The following is a 15,439-nucleotide window of genomic DNA, read 5'->3' on the forward strand; positions in this document are numbered from 1 at the left end:
TGTCTGTGTATTGCCCATGACAAAAGGTGACATAACGTCTGTGGGCGTTGGCATTAAAAATTGACTGTCCATATTATCAAGTGACTCTTTAAACCTCCACTAGATGGAACTGGTGTAGTATTTCTTCAATCCATAAAACAACCAAACCTTTCGCCGAAAATTTTTGAAATACCAATAATCGGAGCTTACATCATACATGTTAATTAGTGGTCGATTTTATGCATAAGTAGTACAGATAACAAGTTGAAATTGTGAACGCGTCGGGCAGTTGATTTAGGGTGCAATTTTCAATTTGTTTGGCTCTATTGATCCGTATTATGTGTACAGGTAAACAAATCACAGACACGCTTAAGGAAGACATTTCTTTCCTTAACTATGGCGTCTATGCACACAATCATTTGCCCGAAGCAATCAGAAATGCATGAAATTAGCCCGGCCTTTCTTCCTCTTAATGTTAACAGCTGTCGTCGTAGAAATTAGCATATTGTAGTCCTGCCTGTCTAACGTGCCTTCTACGTGCCACGCCGGGGCCCGGGGTGAGACGTTCAGGAGTTAGCGGTTGATTACGTACTTTACAAGTCACGGTAAACACCAACATCGTGTAACTATGTGGCAAGAACTATTCTTTCACGCAAAAAGTCAGACTTCCAGTGTTTTAGCCACTCTCACTTGCTGCTAAGGTAAGGACGCTGTCTAGGGTATTGACCGACATTTTCCATTTGACTGATTTGCATAATGTTAGAGTCCTTTCTAAAATCAGATTCCGACTTACGAGACTGACATTCAGACTGACGTCACTAACCATTTTCTAGTTACAAGTAGAATAGATTCATTGACGATTTTATCGTCTGACGTGCACAGACAATTTTTTTTGTAAAACCTACAGATAAAGCTTAGTTCTCAGCCGTAATCATAAAAGTTTTTTTTTTTTTTTTGTAAAATTCATCATTCACGTTTTATTTTCTTCAGAAACTATGCTGCGAACTCCCAATCCCACCCTCACTAGAGAGAGCGAACGATTCTAATCGCAAACCAATCGACAAAATAGGTATTTGAGTTGACATATCGAGTTGACACACCGAGTTGGCCCACATACGATTTATTCACCCCGGTCTCAGTCAATACACATTCACATACACTATTGTGCTTTACGCACCGCAAGTCTGATTATGCTAAGTCGATGGCAATACTGTCAATGAACATAAAGTCTATAGTCGCTACAATAATTATGGCGTTTGCTGTGATTTCGAGTCGTTTTTCTTCGGTTTTTGTGCTTTTTTTTCGTTCCGATGTCTAACTGCAAGCAAGCGCTACCGTTTCAGTAACGTTAACGCAAATACATGGAAGCGATTCAGATCTGAATCGCAAAGTTGATTTGATTTTTCTGGTAAATTACGCCTTACCTTCCGAAAAATCTAACATTTCCTAAATCCGACATAAATTACGGAGCATTCAAGACCCATGAAATGCTCAGAGGTACCCCAAACCCGTCAAAATCAACAAAAGTAGCAACGCATGCAGAAACGGGTAGTACGCTGACATCTCGCTTACGTTTTCAACGTGATCTCGTCTATTTGAGTTTGCTCAGTACGAATTGTAGCGTTTGGTTCCAGTCAAATTATTTCTACAAGACTTGGGATAAGTACAGAATTTTCCAATTGTTAATTTTTTCATTATACTTTTTGAATAACTTAAATAATGTTTTACACTATGTGTGTTGTACCTTTAACCTTTGACGTTATCTTGATTTGTTATCGAGATTGTTCTGGCTAGTGGCCAGAAGTACTTAGGTCAAAAAACAAAGAATTGTTTCTGGTCAGGACATTTTGCCTGATGTGGTGCGACGACGAGATTTGTTTTAGATTCTCAACAAAACTGTCACTCAATTTATGTTAGTTACTGTTCTTTTTATTTAGTACTTTGTGGGACAGATGTAATTTTCTTGTTCATGATTGGCTTAGCAGTTGTCGTCTGAAGTAGGGAGGGTTAATTTTGTGTTTCCCCCTGGATCTGCAGACTGCATAGACTGGACAAATATGAAAAAAGACGGACGCGAGGGTATTTAAGTGATGCGCACGCTGACCAGAAAGAATTACCCTTTTTTAGCATGACTGATTAATAAACTTACATTTGTAAAAAGAATATTCATGAATCAAGCGCATCTTTTTTCAGTAGATACGACTATAAAAGTTGCCATTTCTGTATATTCATAATTCACTTATCTCTGTTTGGAGTCAATTTTTTCCAAAGAATACCGTAATCAATCACACGTGTCACTCTGCACGTCATGTGACGTCAACGCTGCAAGACTTATACAATCTTAGCATTTGCATCTTTTACAGTATCGTTCTACTTAATAGGTTTATTGGGATTGGATTGGAAATCACTAAAGGATGACGTCATCACGTTACCGTCTCGCTAGCAGGTTATATGTCCTTTTGCAGGGAACAACTCTTGTCTACATCGGGATATTCTTCTACAATTACTCTCGTAAGTTTCTGGACACTGTAAACCGTTTCATTTTCCTGTGCATTTATTCCATACTTTTTATCATTTCGCTATGTACTCCTAATATAAACGCTCTTCACAAGAAGTGTTTGTTTTTCTTGCCCTCAGTCTACATAGTCTAATACGTCATGACAATTGACTCCAATGCCGATTACCTCTCGTTCACTGTACACCACTGGACGTAGTTGTTGCCATTGAATGGATCATGTAAATTAAAAGGAAAGCTAGCCCAGGGGTAGAAATTCAACGAAATTCAACACCATTTCACCCTTCTTTATACGACGTGCCTGTCACGACACAATCAACTCTCTTCATTTTTACCCCATTATATAACGCTATCATAATCGATATATATTATATATGTATATATATATAAGTGCACTTAAATATACATCCGTCATAAGTCGATATATATACATATATATATATATATATATATATATATATATATATATATATATATACATACATACATACATACATACATACATACATACATACATACATACATACATACATACATACATATACATACATACATACATACATACATACATACATACATACATACATATCCATTCATCTATCCATCCACCCATCCATCCATCCATCCACCCATGTGTGTGTGTGTGTGTGTGTCGGACTGACTGACTGACTGACTGGCTGACTGACTGACTGTCTGCCTGTCTATCTATGTCCCTGACTGCATTGACTGCATGTCTAGATCTGTGTGCGTGCGTCGCGTATATGTATGCATATATGTATGGATGGATGGATGGATTGATGGGTGGCTGGGTGGGCGTGTGTGTGTGTGTGTGTGTGTGTGTATGTGTGTGTGTATGTGTGTGTGTGTGTGTGTGTGTGTGTAGATGGGACGGACGGATGCGTGGGTGGATGGATGGATGGAAGGAAGAATATGTATGTATGTATGTATGTATGTATGTATGTATGTATGTATGTATGTGCATGAGTTTGTGTGTTTACGGATATATACATATCATGGTTATACATCTATATTGTATTTCTCTGTATAGGTAGCACGTCTCAAAGAAGACATGAATGCGAGATAGAACCAGAACAGTACCGAATAACCCCGATCCCTGAAAGACAACACGTTCTGAACGAAACACAGGTAAAATACATGTTAACTAATATTTCTATTTCTAACATTGACCTCAAAATCAATGGATAACATTGTGATAGAAGTAGTGTGACCTAGCATAGATTTGTAATAACACATCGTCGTAAACCGCAGCCTCTTTTACGGCACCGTCCCAGACGCACAGACGCGTCAAGAAATTGTTGTAATAGTTCAGGTTTCCGAGAATGTAATAACATGACACCAGAGTGCATCGTAGCAATCGGCATACAGTTAAGGGAAGATAGCATGGGGATGGTAATTATGACAAAGATGATAAGAAGAAAAAATAACCGAGAAAAAAACACACCAAAAAGTGTACCAGTCATTTAAATAATTCAATAATAATTCATGATGAACAAGATAGTTTTACATATCACATTTATCTACACATTCATATTTGGGTTGTTATTTGCGACGATGTGGGGGCTCAACCCCGTTTCCATAGAAACGAACGACTTCATAAAGTGGCAGAGTTCTATTTCTAAACACTTTATTTGTGTATTTTTATGACCATTACCCAGGTTTACAGTAGTCTGTTCCAGTCCACAAGTCACAGACACGAATAGTGTATAGTTCTTGTTAGGCAAGTTCTACTTCGACTACCAGTGTACGTAGTCGAGACATTTTGCTTTCCTCGTATTTAACACAAAGTTTAAGATCAATATTGTTAGGCCAATACAAATTGTTTCTGGTCAGCGCGCTTAAATACCCTCGCGTGGGTCTTTTTATTTTCATGTTTGTCCAGCCCATGTAGTCTGCAGATCTGTGGGGAAACACAAAAATAACCCTCCCTACTTCAGTGAAGTCAACTACAGAGCCAATCATGAACAAGCAAATTACATCTGTCCCACATACACACTTGCTCTAAAGTACTAAATAAAAAGAACAGTCATTGCCATAAATTCATATAATAGATTGAGTGACATGTTTGTTGAGAATAGAACAAATCGCGTCGTCGCACCACTTTAGACAAAATTTACTGACCCAGAAAAATTTTTTTTTACCTTACAAGAAAATTGCTAAATTTTGATTAAAAGTATAGGATTCGTCATTTTCTCGATACAGATAGCGACACTTGAAGAGAGGTTCAAGTTCAGAAGACAGGTCCTTCAAGACGCCTGTAGGTCACTTCCTAACTATCCAATTCGTGGCAGCATGGTGAGCAGAATTTTGGTTGACCCGAGTCACGAAGTGATGTACTGTCAAGTACCCAAGGTGGGAAGCTCAAACTGGCTACGCGCTTTTCTCATCTTGACCGGCGACTTCTTCGCAGATGAATACATAGGATGGGTCGAATTTGACAGCATCAGCAAATATTACAAAAGGCTAAGTAAATACAAGGGCCTGGAAAGGGTGTTGCTCATCAGAAAGTACAAGAAGTTCTTGTTTGTTAGACACCCATTTTCTCGTCTACTGTCTGCGTATATAAATAAATTTGTTGAGAGGTCCAGCGACGAGTTTAAAGAAAAAATGTTGAGGGCGATCCTGAAGGTGACTGGTTCCAACGCAACTGAGATCAACTTCTCCGATTTCGTAGACTACTTGATTTTGACGAAAGATAGCATTGATACGTGGAATTATCACTACCGTCCGATTTATCAGCTTTGTGCGCCCTGCGAAATCAAGTACGACATTATAGGCCACTTAGAAACTGTCGCTGACGATTCAGCGTACGTGCTTAAAATGATCGACGCCAATTTTGATTATCCGGATTTCGCACCAGGTGCGACCAACAGCTCAAATCTCACCAAATTGAAAAAATACTTTGATTTGTTGACCCCTACGCAAATAAAAGCACTTTATCGAATTTATGAAATGGATTTCAATATATTTGGGTACACTCTTCCTAGCGTTCTAAATGTTACCGTGCCATGAACGATAAATTGTCCAGTGATGTTTGCTTGATATTGTGTCATTTAGACCCACTCTGTGTGACCTCTTTGCGGTGCGTCTCGGACAGTGTCGTAAAGATGCCTACTAGATGTGATATACAAAATTCTTTCTATTTGCATATTTCAAAATCGTCGTATTTTCGAAAATTACGTTTCTCCCCTGGTTACACATCTCGATAAACTTACCATTTGAACCAATCTGATTAAATTATAATGCGAGAATACGGCTCGATTGCCTCGTTTACCGGTTTTGGTTATGTTGTTCTGAGAGTCGTGTGAGCGTCTTTCCCACAACAAAATATAAAGCAAACGATAGTATGAGAAGGAACTAGAGGACTCAGTCTTGTAAATTTAGTTTAGTTTAGTTTATTTCAGTAAAACAACAAGATCGACAGTACAGATAAAAGCAATGGAGCTGTATTCGCCCCATCTGATTTAGTCAGATTGCAGTTAAACATACCTAGGACCTGTAATCTATCATGGTATATTGGAATTTGTATCTTAAGAATGACGTCATGAAAAATGACATACGTAGATAGCATTGATTTGTTATTTCCATTAAGATTGGAATAAACCATTTTTTGCTATTATTGTCGTCACGTGATTTGATTGAAATAGCGCTGGCTACATCTACATGTAAAACAGTATGTCAGTTATATACAATATTGTACGTTTTGTTTTATCAGTTATCTAGTCTTTGTAGATTTACGGGGCCATATGTTCCTTGTCATGCTATGAAGGGGGAAATATGGTCGATCATAGTAAAATATACTTTTGTCGAAATTTTACATTTTATGACTTTTGGGTACATTTTTATTTGAAAGCGGACAAAATAAGCACAAAAGAGATGAATAAGATAATTCCTCAGGTAGCCACCATGGGTTATTTTCCACCCGCGCTAAAATTGGATGGGGGGGGGGGGGCACTCAGTCAGCGACGCCACACACGCTAGGGGGCCTCATTGTTATTGGAACGATGTCTCCATGGACAAGACAAGCATTTGAGAGAAAGCAGGGTTTAAGATTGAATGAAAATGGACACGGTTTAATTTGTGAAGAAATCTGAAGCGTTCTGTGTAAAATGTACAGCTTGAGTGATAATTTAATGCCCTCGGAAGAACAGATCTACGTTTAGTCACGCTTTGATGATCAACTGTCTCTCTAAGTCTAAGGAGGATATGCTCTTGAAGTACTATATACATATAACACGCCACGCTTACTGTTTGACGTATGCTTTGGAGTTTTTTCTCATGAAGACGACATTAGTTCTTTATCATCACCAGTAAACCACTGAAATCTTGTGGTTGTCTAGTCTTATCAAGAGGAGAGACGGTGTGATAATTTCAACCAGAAGGTCTTATGAAAGCAAAGAGAGAAATGAAGTATCGCAGAGGAAAGTAAGCTGTGCAGAGGTCTGGAGCAAAAGTCAGAACGGATACAATTTGTTTGTGTCAGTTTCTTGCAGAGGGGGATTCATTTTATTTTGTAATACTTTTTTGTTACACTTACTCGTCTCTTGTAGAGTGGAGTTATATACATTGTAATACAATTATTGCATGTGTCTGCGTGGTCTAGTCCACATGCATGCTTTTAAATTGCGACAGGGACGCGCATTGTCGTTCACCTAGTCTTTCTATAGTAAATCACCCATTGGAAGAGACAGACACATGCAACAATTGTATTACAATGTAGAATAATCATCCTCTACAAGAGGCAGACACAACCAGCGATTGTATCCGTTCTGACTTTTGTTCCTTCACAGTTTAATGTCTCCTGCTGTAACAGATAACCACTCATTTTGATATTAAATTACTTATGTCTTCAACACTTCTGAAGGTAGAACTGCTCATGAGGTGCAATTTCGAAACAGCCAAAACAAAACAAAACAAAACAAAACGTGCCAATTTTGTTGGTTAAAGTCTCAAACATTTCTTACATATGTCAGCGTATGGCTTTATGTGTATGTGTGTGTGTGTGTGTGTGCGTGTGTGTGTGTGTGTTGTGTGTGTTGACCTGTCTGTCTGTCTGTCTGTCTGTCTGCTTGCCTGCCTATCAGATTGTGTATCAGTATGTTGATGTGTGTGTAGTGTCTATCACTATGTGTGATAGCATGTGTGTGTCAGTCTGGATACCTGTGTGGCATTGTGTGTGTGCGTATGTGTGTGTGACCATATCGTAAGAGTTATTTTACAATGCTTGGCCTTTACGCCTTCCAAAAGTAATAAAGTAATGATGTCTGAAAGTATACCCACCAGGGACGAGCTAATTGATTAATGATAGTATTGCAGGATGAGAACAAAAGTGTGTATCTTCATCACGTAGTGCTGATAGGGACATTCGGTTGATTTTGCCGTGTTAAAATACAATTACAATCGCAATAAATGAATTAATGTAAACAATTATTTCATAGCGAGAACGCATTAGTTTGATGGCAATTCCTAAAATAGTCATTTTATCAGCTTGTTCTTTTGTCAAATGATGAAATCGCTGATTCCATTTAAATTGATAAAACTGATATAATGCTTTGTGTCCTAGGTAACCCCTCTAGAAATTTCCCATTTGATGCCACATGCACGCTTTGTAAGTAAAACATCAAACGCAGCGATATGCCAGAAATCCGACCCGTCAAAAGCTGTCTACCCTAGTGATTCTTTGATCTGCGTTAGGGAGTGTGTTTTCATGTTATAATGTACTCTATTAAGTGATTACGTACGGGGGATTATTTTCCAACCCAGGTGACATCTTCCTTTGAAACACGAAGAGCTTCCCACTTTTCTCTTTACAATACTCTATAATCGCTAGATTTTGTCGATGATTACACTCAGAATGCATTAGTTATGCTCGGACATGACATCTCACTCTTCACTCTTATTCTTCTTCTGGTTAGTCTACAGTACAACGGCGAGTTCTGCCAAAAGTACATGTGCCCTCTCAGGCCAAATAAAAAATAGTGCGTTTCCGATAACACGACCGACCTTAGTGTAAGCCCCCCGACCCTAAACATTTGTGTGCATGCAAAAGGTAAAATGATAACAATTCACTTCTATTTCCGTGTACACCTTGAAGTTCATGCCTTTGCCTCATCTGTAGTCACTTCACAGAAAAATCGTATTCCAGATAAAACCAGCACAGTGTTCGTCTACTTAACCTTTTATCGTCTTCACTTACCTCTTTTACATCTCATCAAACGCTCACAGAAGTATTGTGACCGACGAGTATCTTAACACTCGAAAAAAAATTAAATTAAATTAAAATAAAATAAAGTAAATTTCTGACCTACCTACCCTATTTCCTTAAGTCATATTATCGGAAACAAACATTTTTTTTTAAATTTTGCCTCATTAATACATGTAAAAATCGAAGAGGTGGGGGGGGGGTCTTCGAAAAATACGTTTGTGGCATATACATGGTTTCAACGAATATAGGTGACATACTGTAATCGGAGACACGATGTATATTATATTTCAAATGTGTGGTCTTGAATGAACAGAGTCTCAAAGCATTCCTTTCCCGGGAAAAGAATGATTTGAGAGTCTGTTCATTCAAGACCACACATTTGAAATATAATATACATCGTATCTCCGATTACAGTCTGTCACCTAGATTCGTTGAAACCATGTATATGCCACAAACGTTTTTTTGTCTTGGTTTGTACAATATCGGCTTGACAATGTCTAAAGTGTTGTTTTTATCTACCAATGTTGTTTGAACCAGGATATAAAAAAACAGGAGTGACGAACACTTTCGGTGAGGTTGGGTGTAATTGGCTGTGAATGTACGTACGTGTACACATGACACTGCTGTTATTGTATCAATATATACAACAATCACTCTATAGACTCTACTGAGGCCGCTTGTCTGAATCATTTGCATATCTAGAAACCAGTAAACACGACATTGGAGAAGACCTACACCAAGTTCCAACATCTCAATCAACCTTCCCCTCCCCCCTCCCCCTCCCCCGATACAATGATGTGAGTTGTGTAAAAACAAACTGGCGGTGCTACACGTTATCGTCTCGCTCATTAAAAATCTAACTTATACAGCTATATTCTATCATCTGGCTCTACAGTAATCTCTCTACAACCAAACTAGAGAGAGTGTAGCGTTTCTATAAGGCAGCATGGTGTTTGGTTATGTCTCATACAAACGTTATTGCGAATAACGTAAACAAAATGCGGACACTGATAGTGCGCAGGCGTATACAATGATATAGTTTATCTCACTATGAACACAAATCAACATCACTGTCGGATGAAACAAGAAAGATTCAAATACTAAACTTATTTGTGTTCACATTGAGATAAAACTGTAACATTTTATGCGGATGCTTGCTATCAGTGCCTGTATTTGGTGTGTGTTATTGGTGACAAAAACGTTGGGTGTGATTTGTAAAGAACATTGTGCCACCTAATTGAAAGTCTAGACTAACTAGAAGTATTATAGTATTACAAACTACTTCTTTTCATGAGAGTGTGACAAGGACAACATTCTTAACTACATAGTACTGCAGTTCTTTGCGTCGCTATCGTAGTAGATGTTGCCAAATAATTTACATCAACAAAATATCATATTTTTCAGGCATATCAATAAATTTACATGCAACAATTGCGCTTCAATTATTGTAGTGTCAGACGATAACATGTAGCAGGTTTTTGTCGAGGCCGGAAACATTTGGACAATGAAGTGTAGGAATATTAGTAAAAGCTTTGTCGCGCGAGCCAATAAAATGTAGCAATGTTTGTAAGATATTTGTCATGCCAGACAACATTTTGTTTCTACTCAAATGATTTCCGTTGTCTGAAATCACTACCCGACTTCTGTTACCATTCCTAGCATGATCGATACAACCCGTGACGTCATCTAATTAATACACTGCGCATGAGTATGTTATTGTGGCAGAAGCTAAGTTATGACTGGAGCAGTATTAAATGCAAGGTTTACTTCTTGCAAGCGAGTGACGTGAACGTCTCGGCTGCAACTTAAAAAGTATGACGCTTGGAAACAGGAATCGCATCTTTGGAACATTTGTGTTGGTGATATTTTTGAATTGGAAAGTTACCGATGGTGCAGACACAGAGCTGAAAATTGGCTGGGTAACGAAAACACGTATAACATCTTTCAACCCTTTATACAATTATGGTGCAATAGTTATGGCCTTGGAAGATATAGAACGTGATTTTCTCTTACCAGGTTACTCGTTCAGGTATGTGCAGTCAATACTTTATTATTAGTTGTTATAGTATCGAAACGATAATCGAAAAGATCGAATACGCATGTATGAAGTAAATCAAATTTGTATATGGTATGGTAATATCGTTGTAAAAATAATATAACACATGTACATCTTTCTTTGTGACGTGTGTGTGTACGTGTGTGTGTGTGTGTGTGTGTGGCAATAGCATTTTTTGGGAATAACACAAGGTTTCACGTGCAATATTGATGTGGGTTTTTTCGCTAGAATTTATTGCTCTGAATAGCGTCATGTACAACAACTCTTTAATCGGCTTTCATATGGTTCGGTAGTAGTATCGTGCCCGGGCTTTGTATTCATCTGTTGATAGTGCTAGCATGTTACTCGCAACTTAATTAATGCCGTTCAGCTCCTCGTAACATCACCATAACACGTTAGCACACCGTTCGTTACATGTGGCGAACTCCTAAGATTACAGTAATGTTACAGATAAACTCAAGTTTTAAATGATTAATTATATATATGTATGATTGATGTTTACGTACTTCCAGAAATATTTTAATTAATCAGTACGATTCGTAAAGTTGATAAAGCCACGGTTTGTGTTAGAGATACATAATGAATACTTTATTTTTTAGGAAAATGGTGTAACAGATATGTGCGATATTTAGAGAGCGAAAAATATACATACCGAAATCCCAGCGCGGTATTCTCACATAACTGTAGTGATATTAATTTCCTTTCATCTATGTTTATAAATTTAGCTTCAGCATTCCTTTAATCTGGAATACAGGGAACAGGGCTTCACGGCTAATGTGAGCTATGCACATGACACTACCAATGTAGATGTAGCTGGTGGGGATGTTTGCCGAAATTATCTCCCCACCGACCATTTTTATTAGCTCCGCTGTCAGCGACAGCGGAACAGAGCTTCGTGGTTAGGTTGATTCTCCTTCGGTGTCCGGTGTCCGTCGACTATCAACTTTTTTTTATTTTTATCTTCTTTTCCGAAACTTACAGTCTGATCGCTTTGATATTTGATGTGTATGTGGTTTGGAGAATCTATTCATATTTGTTTACACGAAGTTCAATGAAGTATTTCCTATTTTTAACAAATTTTAGGGGTATTTTGGTTTCATGAATGGTATTTTCAACTTCTCCAAACCTGGTGGTCAGATTGCTTTGATATTTGGTGTGTACGTTCCTTGAGGAGAGACTATACAGGTTTATTCATGCCAAGCTGATATGAGTTATTTTATCGTTTTAGCGATTTTTTGTGTGGTATTTTTGGAAATAATTGATACGTTCGACTTCTTCCTCTGAAACCAGTGGTCGAACTACTTTATATTTGGTGTGCGTGTGCCATGAGGGAATCTCTTGAGATTTGTTCATGCCAAGTTGATATGTCTATTTTGGTAGATTGTTTTGGATATTGGCATCAGATATACCCAATTCGCTGGAAAAAATCAATTCTACAATTGAAGTGAACACATTTTACTATTCATAGAATAAAGATCTATTTTCTTCTGAGGCCATTGTAAGCTAATGGTGATGGGAGATATGCTTTTAAGGAATTTGTAACCTGGTTTATAGGTGATATTGACCCGAGAACCACAAACATTTCACCACTATCACTATGGTTATTCTTTAACTGTAGCATAGTTGAACCGTTTCTAACTAATTACAACATCTGAGGTTTACCTTGTCCATTTAATTCCCTGCACTACTTTATGCAACAAAAATGGAGGGAAAAAAAACAGGGAAAAAAAAACAGCGAAGCTATTGCGACTGCTAGATCACTTGTTTTGAAATTGACGATTGTCACACGACCGTCTTATCCAGTACAGCTACATTTCATCTAGATTCACGACTTACACACTGATATGCTGATCAATCATTCTAAATGTGTCATGTTGTGTTACTATGGACAACTACGCCGTTTGCAAGGGAATCTCGAGATATTTACACAATATAAAACGGATATAACCTTTGATATTTACATACACATATGTTTGACGATTTTACAGTCATTCCAACACCTAAAACATACGTATTGACAGTGCAAGGTGTGCCGGTAGGCGTTATCTAATTGCTTCAGTGTATACGAACCATTATATAAATTCTTTTTTAAGCACTTTTTTATTTCACTCAATTAGCGTTTCGTCAATTCAAAATTTTAGTTTCCTTTGTTGATTGTCATAATGAAAATATTTTACTAAGCGAATATGTGAGTCTAAATTCTTTAGCAATGTAGCAACTTTGAGTGGTTTTGTGTAGGCGAATTCTTTTAATTGTAAACTATATACATAATTATATAAACGTTAGTTGTCAGAACTCTGTGTGTTTAAGTATGGCATTTAACTGCAGTACAGCTATCGTTGTTTCTTAAATACAAACGAGTACACACTATGCAACACTTAACAGCTTTGGACCTCCATTCTGTTTACCCTGTCGATGACGAACGTGGAGCTGTTAAACCTTCGGGTTTTCTTCCGATACCATACGAAAAGCTACCGAAGGTCGCTTTATCGAGGGTGGAATACCTTCGGTTGCTTATCGTATCGGAAGAAAGCCGGAAGGTCGAGCAGCGAGACTAGTGATCGCGTCAATTATACACGCCCAATCATAGTTACTTCGCCGGCATGTCTTTATTTGCGATCGGTATACGTGACTTCCCCCGTAAAAGCTAAATTTGATAATTTGACAACACTGTGGAAGTGGAGAGAGATGACGTCACAGAGTACGAATGAAACCACTATCCTCGGGACTCGTGAAAATGTGAAACAGGGATGATCAATTTTTGCTTTCAAAATGTGTCCTATTCTCATACACAAACGTAACGACTTCACTGTACGAGATAAATAGAACAGTGAATACATCGTGTGTGTGTGTGTGTGTGTGTGTGTGTGTGTGTGTGTGTGTGTGTGTCTCAATATATATTTTACAGTAACTGATATCATTTTTTTTAAATGGGAAATAGAAAAGTAAAGATGATTAGCTGTCATTATCCTTGAGTGAACTGATTAATCGCAGTAGGTCAGTTACTCGAAATGAAGAGATATCCTGCTTTGTTCATAATTTATTTATTTATTTATTTATTTATTTATTTATTTATTTATTTATACTGACATTCATCAGGCAGAGCCCAATAACTGGAGGCAGTCAATCAAAATGTACAAGAACAAATGAACTTGACATGATAAAAAAAAACTAAGAAAGGAAAGAGAACAAATAAAACACGCAACATATCAAAAAACGAAACAACCGTCTGACCGACATCACATACATTCAACAACGACAGGCTTATCAGCAAGAGATAAAAGAACAGTGGACACTTGGGTTTTAAAAACACAAAAACTAGAGAACAGATCAACATCAAAACAAAACAAATTTAAAAGGCTCCTAGCCCGAGATAGAAATGAATATTTTGAAAGATTTACGGTGATTTGGTATTCTAAATATGTCTGAAGACCTGAGACGCCTCGGAGGCACATAAAAATCAAGTTTGCTCGTAATAACTGGACAATCAGCCAAAAAATTGACACACTTGTGAACAAAGAAGAGATCTAAAATTTGACGAAACAAGACCAGTGGCTGTTGATCTGCGCGGGAGAAACCCGTGCTGAGAATCATGAATGACACACTTTACATGATTGTAAATGGCTTTGTGAACTAAGCCCTTTCTACCGGCCATGCTGCTACACATATGCTTATGCTCTTAGTGAAACCAAGCTATAGGCAAACTAAGACACATACATACATACATACATACATACATACATACATACATACATACATACATACATAAATACATACATACATACATACATACATACATACATACATACATACATACATACATTCATACATACATACATACATACATACATACATACATACATACATACATACATACATACATACATACATACATACATACATACATACATACATACGTACGTACATACGTACGTACGAACATACATACATACATACATACATACATACGTACGTACGTACGAACATACATACATACATACATACATACATACATACATACGTACGTACGAACATACATACATACATACATACATACATACATACATACATACATACATACATACATACATACGTACGTACGAACATACATACATACATACATACATACATACATACATACATACATACATACATACACACACACACACACACACACACTCACTCACTCACTCACTCACTCACTCACTCACACACACTATAACTATTGTATCAGCATGTTAATATAAGTTATGATTTTGTCTGTCTGTCTGTCTGTCTGTCTGTCTGTCTGTCTGTCTGTCTGTCTGTCTGTCTGTCTGTCTCTGTCTGTCTGTCTGTCTGTCTGTCTGAGTAAGTCTGTCTGTGAACATATCTAAAAAACTAAACTACTGCATCAATTCTAATGCAAATTGCTACACATCTTGTGTATAGTAATGGCAAGACCTGATTAAGTTTTGCTATTAAAATACTTCATGAATATTAACAAGTCATTTACATAATTTGCATAATTAGTGATTTTCCGTAAATATGGCATATCTTAAAGAATACAAACTTCAAATTGTACATAACTTGGTATAGTACATACATTGGGGCTAACAAAACGCATATATCATAAATAGCGTGGTTTACATTATCGATATATCGATATTTTCAATTGTAAGTTCAT

At 37.4% G+C, this 15,439-nt stretch overlaps 2 protein-coding genes across 2 annotated transcripts in view; both read left to right on the plus strand.

The window, feature by feature from the left end:
* Positions 1 to 2,393: 2,393 nt before the first annotated feature.
* Positions 2,394 to 5,524, plus strand: LOC144449718 (carbohydrate sulfotransferase 10-like). The gene is made up of 3 exons (XM_078140296.1): positions 2,394 to 2,490; positions 3,543 to 3,640; positions 4,715 to 5,524. Exons 1-3 carry the CDS (start codon positions 2,394 to 2,396, stop codon positions 5,522 to 5,524), a joined length of 1,005 nt encoding a protein of 334 aa, XP_077996422.1.
* Positions 5,525 to 10,531: 5,007 nt separating this feature from the next.
* Positions 10,532 to 15,439, plus strand: part of LOC144449719 (atrial natriuretic peptide receptor 1-like) — a 50,623-nt gene continuing 45,715 nt past the window's right edge. Inside the window, exon 1 of the mRNA XM_078140297.1 lies at positions 10,532 to 10,746. Coding sequence (XP_077996423.1) covers positions 10,532 to 10,746 — 215 coding nt within the window. The remainder of the gene's footprint in view (positions 10,747 to 15,439) is intronic.

Source organism: Glandiceps talaboti, chromosome 18, assembly GCF_964340395.1.
Source record: "Glandiceps talaboti chromosome 18, keGlaTala1.1, whole genome shotgun sequence".
Lineage (NCBI taxonomy): Eukaryota > Metazoa > Hemichordata > Enteropneusta > Spengelidae > Glandiceps > Glandiceps talaboti.